This window comes from Daktulosphaira vitifoliae, unplaced genomic scaffold, assembly GCF_025091365.1.
Source record: "Daktulosphaira vitifoliae isolate Bord-2020 unplaced genomic scaffold, ASM2509136v1 Scaffold_1, whole genome shotgun sequence".
Lineage (NCBI taxonomy): Eukaryota > Metazoa > Arthropoda > Insecta > Hemiptera > Phylloxeridae > Daktulosphaira > Daktulosphaira vitifoliae.
Genome location: NW_026099572.1, coordinates 74,357,504 through 74,376,651, shown reverse-complemented (window position 1 = coordinate 74,376,651; position 19,148 = coordinate 74,357,504). Strand labels below are relative to the sequence as shown.

Here is a 19,148-nt window from a genome sequence, read left to right as displayed (position 1 = left end):
TTACTATGATGTGTTTTTTTTTTTTTTGTGTCTGTTTCCCCTTTAAAGCTCTCACCGATCGGATTTCTTTCAACGATACGTCAAAAGATCACAAATCGTATCTAGTCGAAGACATTACCCTTAAAAATTGAAAAAATTTCCCTCGTTCCCCGTAAATGAGGGAAACCTCCGAAAAAATTACAAATTTAAAAATCGCTAATTTTCGAAATATTTTCAATTTTTTTTACTAAAAACTGCCGTAACTTTTTTAAAAATGAACATATCAATAAAATTTTTTTTTTTATAGATGCTTGATGTCATTACTTATCATTTGGTATATTTTTTTTGTAAATCTGACCCTTTATCTGCCCACAGGGGTGGATTTAAAATGACAACTTTTTCACAAAAAATTAACTTTTTCAACTTAACTTTTGAAAATGTTCCGGAAAGTCTGACACTTTTACGTATATCTTAAATTAAAGATAATGCAATGTACTTTATTATAAAAAATTTCGGACTTTATTTTGTCTTCACGGTGAAAATGGCTACCAAATGCTATTTTTGTGTGAAAATTTTCTATTTTACTTTTATACATTTTTAACTTTATAATGCTATAACTTATTAAAAAGTTTATGGATCAACATAATTTTTTTATGAGAAATAATATTCTTTAATAATCCCTTTTTCATTCGACATACTTTATCTTAATCTGAATATTAATAAGGAACTAGCAGATCATGTAGCTTTTGGAATAATCCACCAATTTTTTAAAATTAAACACTATCTAAAGATTTGCATCGAAGCGTTTTTNCAATTTTTTAAAATTAAACACTATCTAAAGATTTGCATCGAAGCATTTTTTTTTTTATTGTGATTTTAATCACTTACAGATACTTGATCCAACTATGCCACGTCACCACTATGCCGCGACCCCCTGTGCTGGGTTGTTTTATCATCTTTTAGTGATGTTTCTTACTAATTTATTTAAAATACATATTTTCATTGTGAATATTTTATCTTCAACTACTTAATTAATTAAAAATTCAAATAATATTCAGCAATTTTAGATTAGGGTGACTATATTTAAAAAATAAAAACAAGGTATTTATTTGGAATAAGTAAAAAAAAAAAACACTTTTTTGAATAGATAAAAAAATTGATTGACCGTTAAAACAAGAAAATATATGAAAACAGAATATTCTTGTAGAAAAGAGAACGTATGATCACCCTACTTATTTAATAAGAAATTATTAAAATTTTTATTATAAAATAAATTTAGTGAATAACGATAAATTAATTATTTTGTAAATGTTATTATTTAAAGTAAAGTATAGAAAAAGTAAAATGAATACCCTCATAAGGTATAAGAGATGAACATAAAAATACTTTGTGATTAATTAATAAGAAAACCATGTACTTAAAAATAGATTCTCAATATTATTTCTATTTTTCGATTAATTAAGTGGTTTATGATAAATTAATTACTTCACTATTAGCTTCAATTCGAAGCTAAAAAGGTATTAATTTTACCAAATGTGAAAAAAATTCCCTCGTTCCCCGTAAATGGGGGAAATTTCAAAAGAAAATTACAAATTTCTGAATCGTTAATTTCGTCATTTTTTTCACTTTTTTTTTTAACTACCACAACATTTTCAAAAATTAATAAAAAACTTAATTAATTTTTTTATTGAAACCTTAGATATTTCCTTTTCATTCGATATCATTTTTTGAATATCTAACTCTTAACCTTCTCACAGGAGAGGATTTAAAATAGCAACTTTTTTACAAAATCTAGCTTTTTCAACTAAATTTTTGAAAATGTTCCGGAAATACTGCATCCTTTAAACATATAATAAATTAAAGCTTATGTCATGTACTATAAAATAAAATAAAAAAATTTGTCCTGACATCTTATCTTCTACTTGCAAATGGCTGCCGTAGTTAGAAAAATGCTATAATGTATTTTTTTGTTAAAATTTCCGATTTTAAATTATCAATTTTAAATTGCTATAACTTTTTGAATAATGTATGTATCAACACAAATTTTTTTTCTTCTAAATACAATATATATACCTTTTTCATTTAACATACTTTGTATTTAAATTGGACAATTTTCCTATATACATTATAATACGTATAAAAAGTAGAACTTTTTCAACTTAACTTTTGAAAATGTTCCGGAAATACTGCGTCCTTTAAATATATATCAAATTAAAGCATACAATAAATACTACAAATTCAAAAAAAAAAATTTGTCCGTCTGATGTGTGTTTGTGGGGCTACCTCACGGAGGTGGCCCCATGGTTTTTTATGGTACCTCATTGAGGTTCCGCCACCTTTCTTATCACTAACAGATAAGAAAAATTATATATGTATGGGATGGTTTTATATCTTGTTTATCAGTTTATCTCATTTAGATTCAATAACTTCAATAAATATAAATGATCCTATCACTATAGTCTCCCCTCATGAGAAAAAATTTCTTATTCATGTTAATATTATTTTACTATGTGTTTTTTTTTTTGTGGCTGCGATTTATTTTTCCAACCCTCAATTAACCTACTTTTTTCAACGATATGTCAAATGATTACAATTCGTATTAGGTTGAAGATATTACCCTTAACATTAAAAAAAATCCCTTAATCAAATAAAAAGTACTTTTAACAGCTTTTTCCACAGAAACAATTAAAATGATTTTTAATATTGAAATGTTTTAATGTTAATGTTTTAATGTTGATTTTTAATGTATGAAAATATTTTTAATGTTTTTATTATAGAATTAGATTTGATATGATAAAAGTATTCAACTGCAAAAGTAAATAATTTTACTTTGTAATTAATTAATTTTTTAACTCCATTTGTGTGTGTTACTAACAGTGTATAATATTCCAATTTTTTTGGTAAAATGATGCTATATAAGATACAAATCTAAAAAAAAAAAACCCAGCACAGTGGGGACGTGGCATAGTTGGGTTTAGTATAAATTTAATCTGACAGTGACACTATCACAAGAAACGCTTCGATGCAAATCTGTAGATAATGTTTAATTCTATGAAATTGGTGGATAATTACAAAAGCAACATTAACTATTTCCTTAATTATATTCAGATTAGTAATTTTTAGATTCAAAAATATAACATAAAATTATATGGAAATATTCAGAACTTAATTAATTTTAATGATTTACTTTAACTAAAAAAATGAAAAAAAGTTGTTAAAAAGATCTACTCAATTGAGCGAATTATATACTATTATAAAATATTGTATTTTTATTATAATTGTATAAATCCATTGTTAAATTCAGGTGAAACTAAAAATAATTTTTTTTAATTTATGATTTATATAGCAACATGTCACAAAAAAATTCGGAGTACTATAGACAAGTAGTAGGTCACACAAATAGAGTTAAAAAATTAATTAATTACAAAGTAATATTATTTACTTTTGTAGTTAAATACTTTTATCATATCAAATCTAATTCGACAATAAATACTATAAAAATATTAGAAATTAATGATTTTAATTATTTGTATGGAAAAAGATGGTTAAGCTACTTTTTATTTGATTAAGGGATTTTTTTTCAAATATTAATAAGGTTAATATCTTCAACTAAATACGAATTGTAATCATTTGACGTATCGTTGAAAAAAGTAGTTCAAGTGAGGGTTGGCAAAATAAATCGTAGCCACAAAAAAAACCACATATTAAAATAATATTAACATGTATATGAAATTTCTTCCCACGAGGGGGACTATAGTGATGGGATCCTTGATATTTATTGAAGTTATTGAATCTAAATGAGATAAAAATCAAATGATTTGAAAATTTTTTTTTAATTAGAAAAAAATGCAAAATATTAATTCACACCGGCGGATTCGAATCTCGTACCCTAAGCGTGGTAAACACACCGCGATTCGGCAACTGTTCGTTACTTTCGTTGCTTGAGAAAATCAGCAATTTAAACTAATTGAAATTTAAAAGTGCCATTACTTTTTTAAAAATGCACAAATCAATATCATTTTTTTCTATAGATGCTTCATGTCTTTACCAGAGTTGGGTATTATTCGAATAAAAAATTATTCGATTGATTATTTGAATAAAAAATTATATTTTATTCGTTTATTTTTCATTTGATTATTCTAGATTATTTTTATTCATTATTTTAATTTTTACAATTATTCGTTATTCGTTATTCAACGAGTTATTCTACATTTTTTATTCATTATTCAGTTATTCGTTATTCATTATTCTTCATAGTCGTGTTTATCTTAAATGATTCATAGATAATTTAAAATTACAACTTAACTGAAAACTGAAACTAGTATTTTTTTCTTATTGTTATATTATCTGCTATCGATAATGTCAAAACCAAAAATCATAAATAATTTCTATAAGGCTAATCTAAATGGTTTAGCACTTGATATCGACATGTTATTTACCTGCGTTTTATTGCTTTAATAACATTTTTATATTTTGAGTATAAAGTTGTATTAAAATCAAATTTAAATTATGAATTACAAAATAGAAACTAAAAATTAAAATTAATTATTATTTTTGTCACGATTATTGTTATTATTATGTAAATTATTATTATTGTTGTTATAATTATTTGCTTTGTTATGTATATTATATTTTTATCATAATTTTGTTACACCAAAATTGGATATTATTCACAATTTATTTAACTAATTTATTCAGAATAATCAATTTATTCATAAGTTAAATTATTCAGAATAATTTTTATTTATTATTCACAACTAAAACTATTTAAAATAAAATATTATTCTTTATTCACAAATTAATTAGTTATTCATACTTTTATTTTTTATTCATTAGTTTGATTTGTTTTTGCCCAACTCTGGTCTTTACCTATCATTTGGTATATTTTTTTTATAAATTTAACCCTTTACCTGCATACTGTAGGGATTTAAAATGACAACTTTTTCACAAAAAATTAACTTTTTCAACTTAAGTTTTGAAAATATTCCGGAAATACTCCAAGCTTTAAATATATGTCAAATTAAAAATTATGATAAAACTAAGTTTAAAAAAAAAATTTGTCCCGACACTTTTTCTTCTATGAGAAAATGGATATCAAATTTATCGAAAAATGTAATTTTTTATGCAAAAATTACTGTTTATCATGAAATATTTTTGTGTTTTGTATTTTAATTTATTTTAATATACCTTATAATGGGTTACATTGATTTTCTTGAATATTTTATAATACTAATTGACATAAACTTATGTCAATTTTTTTTCTTTAAAGTCGAAAAAATTAATTTTAACATTTGAATCAGCTTAAGTTAAAAATGAATGCGACGAACGTGATCTACAATATTTTTTCTAACCATTCTACATTAATGTGTTTCGTAGAGTCACAGTTCTGTTGGCAGAAGCATTATACTTGAATTTGTTTAAGTTTAGTTATAATTGATTAATGTTTTAATAGTTGGTGATGAGTTTTAGTACATTCGTTAATTTGTTTTCTATATTATCGATGGTTGCATCTTGATCTGAAAGTATCGAAAATAACTTATTTTAGTAGTATAAAAACAATTATCATTATTTTGCTGGGTGAATAAAATTATCATTAAAAATCAAATATTGTGTTTTATTATAAAAAATTATTTGTTTTATTATAATGATAATAATATATTTTCCCATATTAATAAGTGATTTATATTCAATGTAAGTTATTATAGTCTTATCAATTGTAGTTAATGTTATGTTTTTTTTCAGGATCTTATAATGTATACACCCAAAACTAGATACGAAGATTTTTTAAAAGGAGAGCAAGAAAAATATCCAGAATTAAACTTAGAAGATATTGACGCTTTGAAAGCTCTCGTAAAGGCAAACGATAAATTACCAGCTGTTACGAGTTAGTATTTAATTAAATTATTATTAATTAGATTTTAAATTCATATTTAGTCTGTGTGTTATATAGTGTACAAACAGATTTTAGCATCTTTAATTACTTTTAATCCAAAATTTGTCCTTATTTTAGCTTCGATGTGAAGCTGAGAAGGTATTGGTTTTACTATGATGTGTTTTTTTTTTTGTGTCTGTTACCACTTTTTCTCAGCTCTCACCGAACGGATTTCTTTAAACGATACGTCAAAAGATCACAAATCGTATTTAGTCGAAGACATTACCCTTAAAAATTGAAAAAATTTCCCTTGTTCCCCGTAAATGGGTGAAACCTCCAAAAAAATTACAAATTTAAAAATCGCTAATTTTCAAAATTTTTTCAATTTTTTTTACTAAAAACTGCCGTAACTTTTTTAAAAATGAACATATCAATATAATTTTTTTTTATATAGATGTTTGATGTCTTTAATTATCATTTGATATATTTTTTTTGTAAATTTGACCCTTTATCTGCCCACAGGGGGGCATTTAAAATGACAACTTTTTTACAAAAAATTAACTTTTGAAAATGTTCCGGAAGGTCTGACACTTTTATATATATTTTAAATTAAAGCTAATGTAATGTAATTTATCATGAAAAAAAAAATTTTACCTCTGGACTTGTCTTCATGGTGAAAATGGACACCAAATGCTTTTTTTGTGTGAAAATTCTCGATTTTATAATTTACATTTTTTACTTTGAAGTGCTATAACTTTTTAAAAATGTATGAATCAATACAATTTTTTCATGAGAAGTAGTATTTATATACATCTTTCATTGGACATACTTTATCTTAATCAAGATATTAATAAGGAAATAGCAGATCATGTAGCTTTTGGAATATTCCACCAATTTTTTAAAATTAAACACAATCTAAAGATTTGCATCGAAGCGTTTTTTTTTTTATAGTGATTTTAATCACTGTCAGATATCATTATACTTGATCCAACTATGCCACGTCACCACTATGCCGCGACCCCCTGTACTGGGTTTTTTAAAATATTTTTTATATTTTTGGATTACGTTTTAAACACTATATTTACTGTCAATATTAAATTTATTATCGATTACCGATAGTTAAGTATTTTAATAAAAATACATAAATAAACACGCTACTTATCAGCATAATAACCAAAGAAAATCATCAGATTACATCATTGGATGTAGGCTTAGCCCTTACAGACTACATGTTTCCAAACAACATCTTATATGTACTGATATATAATACTTCAAATTAAAAAAAAACGATAGCACAGTAGGGTAGTGTTACCATAGGGGCGTGATATAATTTGTACAAGTATAGATGATATCGGACAGTGATAAAAAAACTATCAAAAGAAACGCTTCAATGCAAATTAGTAGATATTATTTAATTTTAAAAAATTCGTGGATTATACCAAAAGCAACATAAACTCTTATTTCCTTAATTATAACTTGATTAATATTGCTTTTTATCCTAAATAAAATGAATTTAAGTTTTTTTTAAGTTCGTGTTTATAGTTTTTGATAAATATTGCTATTATAAATATTATTTTTTTGTTTTATCATTATATATATTAAATAAGAATAATCAATGAATAAACAAATATATATTTAAATTAAATTATATGGTAGTATATCTAGATAGAGTGATAAATATCCTTACTAATGGGGGAAGTATCAATGTCTCAGTTTTTAATTTAAATACTTATTCAAAATTGTTAAAATCCCTCAAAATATTTTATATTTTATTTTTTTTTATCGCTTAATCTTTATTAAATTTAAATTTTATTCTATGAATCAAAAATCAATCTGAAAAACGGACTTGTAAACAAAGCTACATTTTATAAATTCATATAAATTATTTTGTTCTAGGAAACACTCATAATAAATAATTACTCTTAAGCCCATATAGATTTATAGGAATGAGGTTGACTTCGTTACATTTACTATGAATTAAATATTTTAAAACATTTTTTGAAATAGATAATTTAAACCTCTCAAATCTACACCCTATTTAGGCCTTATGTTAGAATATGAGTAAAATTTTTTTCTAAATTTATACTTTTCCTGTTTTTTTTTTTTAGATAGAGAAATAATTTTGTTTTTGCATAGTTCTTATTTCAATGTAGAAAAAGCATACGCTGTACTCGTCAACTACTTCAAATATAGGAAGGATATTCCACAAATATTCACTAGAGTTGATCCGTTGTCAGATGATATGAAAGATATGTTTGAAACTATGTGAGGAATTAAAATTTTTTATTCGTTAATTACGAAGAAAATGTTAAACAATATAATACTGTTTTTATTTAATTTTTCTTGAATTAACTAAAGGTTAATCTGATGATAATATGTAATTTGTATTGTACAAAGCATACATGTTATGTACTTATTGATAGTTTTAGTAAATTTGTTGATTTAATTCAATGCTAGCTCTTAAAGTTCATTAGGTTATTTTTTTGTTTTTAAGATAGCCTTTTAATGCGTAATTGATTTTCATAGAAATGGCACCAGTTGAATTGTATTTTTATAAGTGACCGCATTTAAAATGATACTCTTAGTGACGTAGGTTAACATGCCCAGTTGCTTAATTTTTTGCTATCAATAACAAATATACAACTAGTTAATTTATTACAAAATTATTATTGATTACATCATGTTCATATATTTTTAATTTATCCATAATTTTATTAACAATAAAAATTTTAATATCTTTTAATGCTCAATATTTAACATGTAGTGATGTGACTTAAATATTATTAAGTTAGCAATTTTATTTATCCTATAAAAGCATAAATTGACTTACGCATTTGTTCATAACGATGACGTTTAACTCTAACATAATCGCACACATAAATTTTGTATACACATTCTTGGCTGATAATTTTAATGTTATTGATTGTATAAATACAATCTGTATCGAAAAATGTTAATGACAAATATTATTTGGTGAAAAAATATCTTTGTTGTATAAAAGTGTTAAAAATATTTTTATAGTAACTAAATACAGAGATTTCTATAATTTAGAATATGTTTTTTTTTTTTTTAATTGGTTGCATTTATATTTTATACAAAAGTAAAAATTCTTATTCTCTTAAACGAAATTGAATCCAGCTATACTTAATCAACCTTAGTTTTCAGTAATTATTAAATTGTGACCCATTTTATTTTTTTTGACAATGTTCATAGAACCTGTCTGGATTCAATACTGCTTCTAACTCAAATTTAAAAATATATATGTATGAAATTTGATTTAATTTTAAATTTATTGAATTAATATTTCATCCGAATTAAATGTTATTAAATTGCAGAGAAAAAAATGCGTTAACAATTATACCATGTTGTATTTTTAATTAAATAGATATTTCTTGTTATTAAAATTCTTATACCACTTTTTTACTATTTATTAATTTTTTTCCAAAATTCGTTATTATCAAGATAATATGTTTTATTTAATATTATAACTTCCGAAAAATTCATATTATTATGCTCAATTACCTTTTTTAAAATAATATTATGTTCCTTTTCGGTGTATTAAAAGATTAAGTTTTAATTAACCGCCATCTTACTAATGACCATGTTGATATCAATAATTGTTTCATGATTTTAAATTAAAATTTATAGGAGTTTCCCTATAATATCGGCTCCATATAAAGGTAAAGAAGATAGATATGTATATACTAACTTTAAAAAAACTGATGCTAAATATTTTGATTACGTGAAAAGTGCACAATTATTTTTTATGGTGATGGATGCTTTAATTATACAGCACGGGACGTTCGAAGGAGTGATTCTTACGATGGATGCCAAACACCTCAACTGGAGACATTTAACAAAAATTCCTATGACTTTGGCAAAACGTCTTATGGAATTTGTACAAGTACGCACTAATGTTTAAGTATTAAATTACACGTATTGAATTATTTCATAAATTTTATTAAAGAAAATTATTGCCTATAATGCTTAATAAATGTTTTTTTTAGGATGGATTACCTATAAGGTTAAAGGCAGTACATATTGTAAACGCGGGTTCACTCGCTATAACGTTATTTAATTTATTAAAACCGTTTATGAGAAGCCATTTTTTAGATATAGTAAGTCTTAAATTGTAATATCTTTTTATACGTAATTAGTGTACATTTTTCTAACAAAACTTTAAATTTTCATTACTCTAGGTTACTTTACATTCCGTAGGATCAACTGAAGTATTTAAATACGTTCCACTTGAGTATATGCCTGAGGAAATGGGTGGCCAAGGGAAAAGTCACATTGAATATTTTGGTACTTTTTTGTATTATATATGATGTTTAGTAAGTAAGGAAACAGGTTTCTATTGTTCTCATTGTTTGCAACCATTGACTTGTTTGCTTACTTACTAAACAATCTGTGTAACTTTATTAATGATTTTATTTATTACTCGAGAATATATTCTTGTATGCTATAGATGAAACTTATGAATTTATGTGTTTATATCGTGATTGGCTATTAAACTTTAACGAGTATCCTAAAGATTAAAAAGAACAATAAGGAGTATAGAAAAATGACTACACCCGCCAAATTTTATGTACAATACTCAAAATGTTAATTTTTGAATAAACTTATAAGTATAAAAATTTTTAATCTCATTAATTTTTATGCTGTAAAATTATTTTAATGTCTTAATGATTTTAGTACTAGACCTAATATTTTGTATAATTAAACATTTTGTATGTGATATTGGAATAATACATTTAACTTAAGTTAATTTACGTTGGTTACTATAAATAGCTATTTCTACAGCCTGTTTTCCTTAATATTATTTGAATAAAATTGAATTCACTCTTTGGCTCGGGCTTTTAAGTTCTTTAAAAGTATATAGTCATATAACAGACTATATACAACTACAATTTCTATTGTTTTAAAATCTTGGGCATCATATATAAGTTTAAATACAAATATGCAGTGTGATTGGCTAACTATGTCTCAAGTAATGTTTTTAAAAATACAAGTGTTATTAATAATTTTTTTTTTAATCATTATAGATCTTTGATGAGGTGTTTCACAAGAAAATCTAAATTTCTACCACCATCCCTTATGCTTAAAACTTGTATCAACTTCATATTTTCAAATAGCAAATCTATTTTTTTTTACACCATTAGATTTAGTTTAATAAAAAAAAATAATTTATTTTATTTAATATTAAGCACTCCACGGCTCTCTAAAGCTTGGAGTTTATTAAAAAAAAACAACAGGCTCGAACGTTATAGGTCGTAAATCGATAAGCGCTACCAGTTTTAAATAATAGACTACCTGCTTCGTCAAAATAAATCGGTAGCTCTTATCACTACATAAAATAATAATGTGTCCGTGTTGGAAAAAATTCTGCATTTTTTCATCAAATATCGTGAATTTTAAAGTAACGTATTTTGTTTAAAATTCATAATTTTTTTTTATCATGAACAAAAATAATTTGGGGTTGCCATTTGAAAATCTGAAATTGATACAAGTTCAAAGCATAAGGGATGATGAAAGAAATTCAATTTTTCTTATAAGACGGCTCATCAAAGGTCCATAAAGATAAAAAAAAATTATTTATAAACTTTTTTATTTTTAAAGATATTACGTGAGACATAGTTAACAAATCACCCTGTATATATGTATAAAATATATATTTAATTATAATATTTCTTATATAATTTTATAGCAAAAATCGCATTTTTTTTATTTGAGTAATTCTCAACTTATAACTATTTATTTAAGCGTAGGTTGATCGGGTTTAAATTTATGGTATTGCACTTAAAAACTTTTAAATACACATTTATAAATATGTAATATTTTTATTCTTATAAGGTAGTATTATTCAATAAAAGTTACAATAGCTTATAATTATAGATAATGGTTACTAAACATAAAAACGGTAGCACAGTAGAGTGGCGACGCAGTGTGGACGTGGCATAGATGTATAGATGTTATCTTACAGTAATTTAAATCATTATAATAATAGTAAACTCTTCGATGTAAATTTGTAGATTTCCTATTTTCTTTAAGTAGATATAGAATATTCCTTGGAAACAGTGTGAAATATGAAATGTGAAATGTTAAAAGGACATTAGAGAGGCGGCGGCATATTAACCCAACGAAACCCAACTATGACGTGTATGCCTTTGACCATAGAGGGCCCCCCTTCCTTGACTAACGTATGTATTAAACAGTAGACCAACGGTTTACTCCTACACAGAAGAAAGGCGATATGTAATCATACTCATCACAAGGTGATTATTATTATGATATTAAAGTAAACAAATAAATATGTACAATATTTAACTATTTCATAAGAATTTAGTTTAAAGAAAATTAATTAAAACCAAATTTAGTTAAAAAGAATATATTTGTACGTTAGAAGTAATATTTTATCAAATTCTTTTTGATTATTCAGTTACATTAATGCGTTTGTTAATATACATATTTTGTTAATGTTTGATTAGTTGATTATTATTATAATAACCATATAGTTCTACTATATGAAATCTCTTGTTTAAAATGTAACTATGAATACATTTTAAAGTTTAAGAATGTTATAACATTATAACTAGTCTTTATATTATTCAATTCTTTTACTTTTGGGTATTCTTTAAAGAAACTTCTACTAATGAGTCAATGCATTAACGCATGTACATTAGTTAGTGATACTATATGTTATACCTTTGCAAAATACCATACTTAGTTCGTTAAGTGAGGAGTCTAAAAGGACAAGGAAAGGGACAAAAATTTATATGTAAGAATTACCCAATAAGACATTTAACATTTTGTACAAGTGTAATTCGTGTTTCTTAACTTGTTTAGTTAACATTTGTTATTAACTGTACTTGAAACATTATATACATTTTAAATAATCTACAGTTAACTTCAATCTTTATTCACTATTTTTTCAAAATCGGTAAAAATTCATCAATGTGGTACTTGTGGTAAATCATTTTCAAGTGTTAGCAATCGTAAACTGCATATGAAAATTTATAGTGATGCGCGAATTAGTTGTAATGTATGTACAAAAAAATTTACAAGAAAGAGCTTTTAATAAGACATCAGAAATTGTTACATGGTAAGTCATTCTTTTAAGATATTATTAACAAAAAGTTCATTAAACAATATTTTATGCAAATTATAATTATACTTTATAGATGAAACCCGTCCAGTACAATTGAATGTAACTAAAAGAAATGTTGTAAACCCCAATATGAATAAGCCGTTGCAAAGTGTTACTATACCTGATTGTAAACCATCAACATCGACTAACGTAAAAAAAGGCAAGAAAAATGATTTTATTATTATTATTATTATTAAGCACAGTAAATATTACAACTCGCCTAAACGTCATAACCGATTTTTCATAATTTTATGATTTTATTAAAACAATTACAATTTAAAAGCTAATTTCTTAAAATTTATATTATTAATTAAGTACAGTACATATTACAAGTTGCCCATACACCATGCACGATTTTTTCAAAATTTATAATACTTAGGAAAAATGTTTTTTAATTATAACTTTAGTTTATTTTTTTAAAGTATATCATTATATAACAAAATATATTAATTAAGAATGGCTAACGCACATTTATCAGATGAAAAAAGAAAACATGGGATTGACTCTTGTTGGGGTGGTGAAGAAGAGGATAATCTTTGCTTACTAGCAGACTCTAGGGGGAAAAAGACAAAGAAATTTCAACTCGATAATTTAAATGTTAGTGGTTTTAATTTGATAAAACAGGCATTTGAAGGGTTGCATAAAACTTATTAAAAAAAATAAATAAATAAAAACGGGGACTTAACTATGAAGCGTTTTCAGAGGAAATAAGGCCTGAACTAATTGAACTGCTGCAACGTCTCTTAACCGATAGTCCTATTAAGTACAGTTTAAAACTAGAATCCACGTACGTCATTCCTAACAAAGCTGAAACCAAAGAAGATAGATCCTTTAAAACTACACAGCGAAATTTGTTCATGTCTAGTTCAATACACGAATCTCTTAATGAAGAATTCAATAAACTTATTTTAGAGCAAGAGGAATATCTAGGAAAAGGTAGTGGATTTACATTAAATCGAATTGATGGTATTATATTGTACACCGATAAATATACACCATTTGGAGGTGGTAGTTATTTACCACTCCCTAAAAAAATAGAAATAAATTTGCAATAATTAACGTGAAAAATTCAGAAAACAAGTGTTTCATTTACAGTATTATATCTAAATTTATTATCTCTCCAAACGCTTCACGTATGACTGTTCAACAAAAACATCTGGAAAATCTAATCATAGGTACAGTTTCTCTGGTTTAACTATGCCGATGGCCCTTGATGAAATCTCGAAATTTGAGAAATAAAATGAAGGAGTTCCAGTTAACGTTTACGGGTTAAAAAAGGGTATTGCCACATACAAAAAAAATCGTGCTCGAGTGAATAAAAATATTATTTTACCTCTAAGAGTGTGCAAAGATGAAAAACCTGATCACTTTGATCTTTTAATGCTGAATAACGATCAAGGTATTTTTCATTACTGTTTTATTACTGATTTGTCAAGATGCTTTTAATTATACACTTCAAAGCCCAACAAGCCTAGCAAAGAGGAGCTTCTACGTTGACATAAAGAAAGATGTACAGTAAACGAACTTATAGCTCATGTTATGCTCGAACGTGATATATTCATCAAGTTTGAAAACTGGGGGGGGGGGATACACAACGTCATCCAGTGGTTATCTATGTTGATTTTAAAGCTGTACTATTCAAGAATAACAATGAAGACACTCAAGAAATATTGAACACTAGAGTAACACATGATCACGAACACTTGCGTTACTGTTTTTATGTTAAAACTAGGGATGATATAACAACAAGTTTGGTAGAACAGTTCTCAATTCCAACGAATCCAGTATTATACAGAGGTGATGACTAAGGAGAAAAGGAAGATTTTGCCAAAAATTTTATCGAGAAAATTGTAGAAATGGCTAAAAATATTGGAGAAATGTTAAAAGTTAACTCTCTTATGACGTTCAATCAATCTGATGCAAAAAAACATAATGAGATCATTAACACAAAGTTCATGTTTTTTATGTTTCAGTAAGTTCTCTACAAAGAATCATCCAGTACGTGATCATAAACATTTAACATCCAAATATAGGCAAACATATTGTAAAAATGCAACTTTAAGTAAAAGTCTCCTAAATTTGTCCCTTGCTTTTTTTACAACTTATCTAACTACGACGGTCATTTCATTGTAACACAGCTTCAATACGACTATAAACCCATAACTGTTATACCTAACACCAAAGTAAAGTTAATTTCTTTCTCAAAATTGTTATGAAGGACTTTCACATAAGATTTGTCGATAGTAATAGATTCATGGCATCTAGTTTGTCTAAACTAACGGAAAACTTGGCTAAAGGTGACATTGGAAAATTCAAAGATAAGACAAAACATTTTCCAAATTCAAATATCAATCTTATTACTCATAAAGGTGTTTACCCTTACGAATATACAGATTCGTTTGAAAAATTGAACGAAATAGCGTTGCCATCCATAAATGATTTTTATAGTTCTCTGAATGAAAGTCATATAACCGAAGAGGACTATAAACATGCACAAAAAGTTTGGGATCACTTCGGATGTGCAACGCTCGTACAGTACAGTGATTGGTATTTGAAATTGGATGTGATATTGCTGTGTGATGTCTTTGAATCATTTAGAGATGCATGTATCAAAATATATGGACTTGATCCCAATTATTATTACACTGCACAAGGCATGTCGTTTGACTGTATGTTGAAACATACAAAAGTTAACTTAGAATTTTTGCATGAATACGATATGTTGATGATTGAAATGGTATACGAGGAGGTTTGACGACAGCAGTACGCAAATATACCAAAGCTAATCATGTTGGACTTGCCGACTATGATGTCAATATACCAGATGGTTAGATCATTTATCTTGGTGCTACAAATCTGTAAGTTTTATTGTATTATTTTTAATAATAATTATAGTTTTACATTAGTAATTTATTTGTATAATACTTTTTAGGTATGGATGGGCCATGTCACAGTACCTACCTAAAAACAGATTCAAATGGAGTGAAAAGAATTTAAGTGTTCCAGCAGTTTTAAATCTCTTGGAAGAAACTTCAGTTGATTTGAAAAAAAGGAATGATATTAGAAGTTGACATTTCATACCCTGAACACTTACATAATAATCATAACGATTTACCATATCTTCCAGTTAAGGAAGTACCTAAAGGTTCTAAATTTCTAAAGCTTTTGACTACCTTAGAACATAAAAAAATTACATTGTTCGTTACAATTCGCTGAAACAGGCATTACAGGCAGAACTGATGTTAGAAAAAGTACACAGAATAATAGATTTCAATCAATTCCCTTGGCTAGCAAATTATATATCGTTGAATACACAATTTCGTTCGTTAGCCAAAAATGTGTTCGAAAAGGATTTTTATAAACTAATGAACAATTCAGTATTCGGTACGTACGAAATATAATACAATTTTGACATTAAATTTAATGCTCTAAATTACTTTTTTAGGAAAAATTATAGATGTACGATTACGAATGAAAATGGAACTTACAAGCAATGAATTAAAGTATAGAAAATTTGTTAATCTACCGAACCATAGAGGTGCAACTATTTACAATAACAATTTGTGCACAATAAACCTTCATAAGGATGATATAATATTTAATAAGCCTATGTATATAGAATTTGCGGTATTGGTCATATCGAAAACTCTGATGTACGATTTTCAATAAGGAACTATGAAAGCTTTGTATGGTGAAAATATAGAACTTTTATACATGAACACAGTTTAGATTTTTTTTTATGTCTTTAATTTAATATTTATATACGTAATGAATTCATTACTATTTTCTATTTTAATGTTTTTAGATTCATTGATATATTTAGTAAAAACTAAACATTTAATGAAGATGTATCCAAAACTCCAGATTTTAATGAAAAGCTGGATACATAAAATTACTCCTCTGATCATCCATGCATTCGCACTGAACCTTGTAAGATTCCGGGTACTTTTACGGACGAAACCGCTGAGGAATTTATATCTGAGCATATAGCCTTAAGATCTAAGGCATATGGATATGTTTAGAACTCTAAAGAGTGTATCAAAACAAAAGGAGTAGCATGTCATGCTGTCAACAATTATATCAGATTTGAAATTTATAAGCAGTGTCTCTTTCAAGGAATAGAAGATATTCCAAAAGATTATATTCGATATAGACAAATGAACTCATTCAGATCTTACAAGCATGAAATCAAATCTATTACTAGTACAAATATTGCATTAAATATATTTGATGACAATCGCATTGTAATGAAAGATCAAATTCATACGTTAGCAAACAGACACTACAAAATTGAGTGAAGTTAACAGTCATTAATGAAATTAATAATATGTATGTAATATATATGTATTTTAATTTACAAATTTATTTATTTATTTTTTTAGGGATTTGAGACAACAAGGTGGTTTTTTCAACTTAAATATTTAATCATACTTTATGTAAAATATTTCTATTACTGTCCACTGTGTAAATAATTTGTTTATTACTCGTAAACGTTAACAGTAATGGATGTATTTGGTTCATCATTAGAAAGTAAAAGAATAAAAAAAATATGCAAACTAGAGTCTACATTAGCTAAATTAGAAACAGATATTATAACAATTACCGAAACGCTTAGTAATTATCAGAAAATAATTGAAAAAATAAATGAACAAATACACGGAGTAGAAGTTAAAATTGAAAATTTAAATACTACTTTCAACGCAATAGACTCAGCTTCTAAGTTACGATATAGTCAGCTAGAAGAAAAGATTAATAAAACTAAAGGTTTTGTAAAATACGAAGCTTATATTGAATCTAGTGTAAGTTTATTCAAAAAACAAAAGATTTAGAATAAGATCCGTATCCTGCACGTACTAGTTAACAAACTAAATAATGGTTACAACAATAGCAGATTTTGAGTATATATTGGGATTGAATATCGAGTATTCTTATAAAAGAACTATCTGTAGTGGATACTGACACTTATGCTACTCAACACTGGATATTAAAACATGCAACTCCAACAGATGAAAAAAGTCAAAATGTTAACGTGTACAGAGACGTAGAAATCGAAAAACTACCGAAAATTTTAAACTCGTTAAAATTTACAAAGATATTTGAAAAAGGGTTACAAAAAAGAGACATTTTACAACAGTATATCTCACATGTAAATGTCATTAACATGGAAGATATTGGCTGCCCACGTATAATACAGCTGTCAAAAGATAATTCATATCCATCATGTTCATTTCATATGAATATAAATACCACTTATTGTAGTTTTTATAAAGTGTTTATATAAGGAAATTGGTATATTAATAATTCCTAAACAAATTTGTATAATATTTTTAAAATAAAACTTATAAGCAACAAAGTAGTTATTTATTTATATAGAACATCAATGTTATAAAATATAAATTTATTTATAAATAAAACAGTATACTTTAGTGTACCTAAAATACTTTGATCTACAAGGAATCGTAATCAAAAATTTTTTTTTTTTATCAATTTGTCGCGCTTTTTTCAATTTGCAATTAGATTTTTTCACCATTAATTTTTGATATTATTACTAATTAATAAAAAATAGGCCCAAACCAAATCTAAGTAATGATTTTTCATATCAATAACAAAAAAAAAAACGGTAGCACAGTGAGGTCGCGGCACAGTATGGACGAGGCATAGTTGGGACAAGTATAGATGATATCTTTTTTTTCATACCCGAACGGCATAAGTGTGGTCCGCCCTAGAACTACCGTTAGGTATTACTTCAGGGCGGTCCACGCCGTCTCTAAAACTCACACCACCACGTTGTGAATCATCACAACATGGCGTGGCCTCCCCTGTTAGACGGATCCCGGAGTGGGATCCGTTCCCCGGTCCCCCCCCTTGGAGGTGGGGGAAGGAATTTACGAGAGAGGCAAATAATTCACAAAAACATAAACACGAATACCTAAGGCGCTGGCCTAAACCAGCGCCTCAGGTTCTCCTGTGCCGGTCGGCGTGGCTGCTTTTGTCTCAGGCGTTCCGCTTCCTCCTTCTTTAACAAGACGGATTCGGTGAACGCCTGGACGAGCCTCCACGTCTCCCGGCTCCTCAACATCAGGTCCACCATGAACCCGACTCGGAACGTGGACCCTAGTCGAGATTCTAAAGAGTCCTGTTCCTGGGACC

The 19,148-nt window shown here is 26.4% G+C and overlaps 1 protein-coding gene across 8 annotated transcripts in view; it reads left to right on the top strand.

Moving 5' to 3' along the window:
* The window catches only part of LOC126898037 (alpha-tocopherol transfer protein-like), a 30,282-nt gene that overhangs the window by 1,138 nt on the left and 9,996 nt on the right, over nucleotides 1-19,148 (top strand). Inside the window, exons 2-14 of one of the 8 annotated variants that reach the window (XR_007702222.1) lie at nucleotides 5,722-5,863; nucleotides 7,960-8,116; nucleotides 9,500-9,755; nucleotides 9,859-9,969; nucleotides 10,051-10,156; nucleotides 10,320-10,479; nucleotides 11,747-11,833; nucleotides 11,906-12,126; nucleotides 12,755-12,953; nucleotides 13,033-15,856; nucleotides 15,931-16,382; nucleotides 16,444-16,721; nucleotides 16,804-17,502. Coding sequence is in view for 1 of the 8 variants with exons in the window: in XM_050672006.1 (XP_050527963.1) it covers nucleotides 5,731-5,863; nucleotides 7,960-8,116; nucleotides 9,500-9,755; nucleotides 9,859-9,969; nucleotides 10,051-10,156; nucleotides 10,320-10,390 (834 nt within the window). In the remaining 7 variants the exon portion in view is untranslated. Of the gene's footprint in view, nucleotides 1-5,721; nucleotides 5,864-7,959; nucleotides 8,117-9,499; nucleotides 9,756-9,858; nucleotides 9,970-10,050; nucleotides 10,157-10,319; nucleotides 11,038-11,746; nucleotides 11,834-11,902; nucleotides 12,954-13,032; nucleotides 15,857-15,930; nucleotides 16,383-16,443; nucleotides 16,722-16,803; nucleotides 17,503-19,148 lie in introns of those variants that run through there. The other 7 variants (XR_007702224.1, XR_007702223.1, XR_007702220.1 and 4 more) reach the window with 7 other exon arrangements.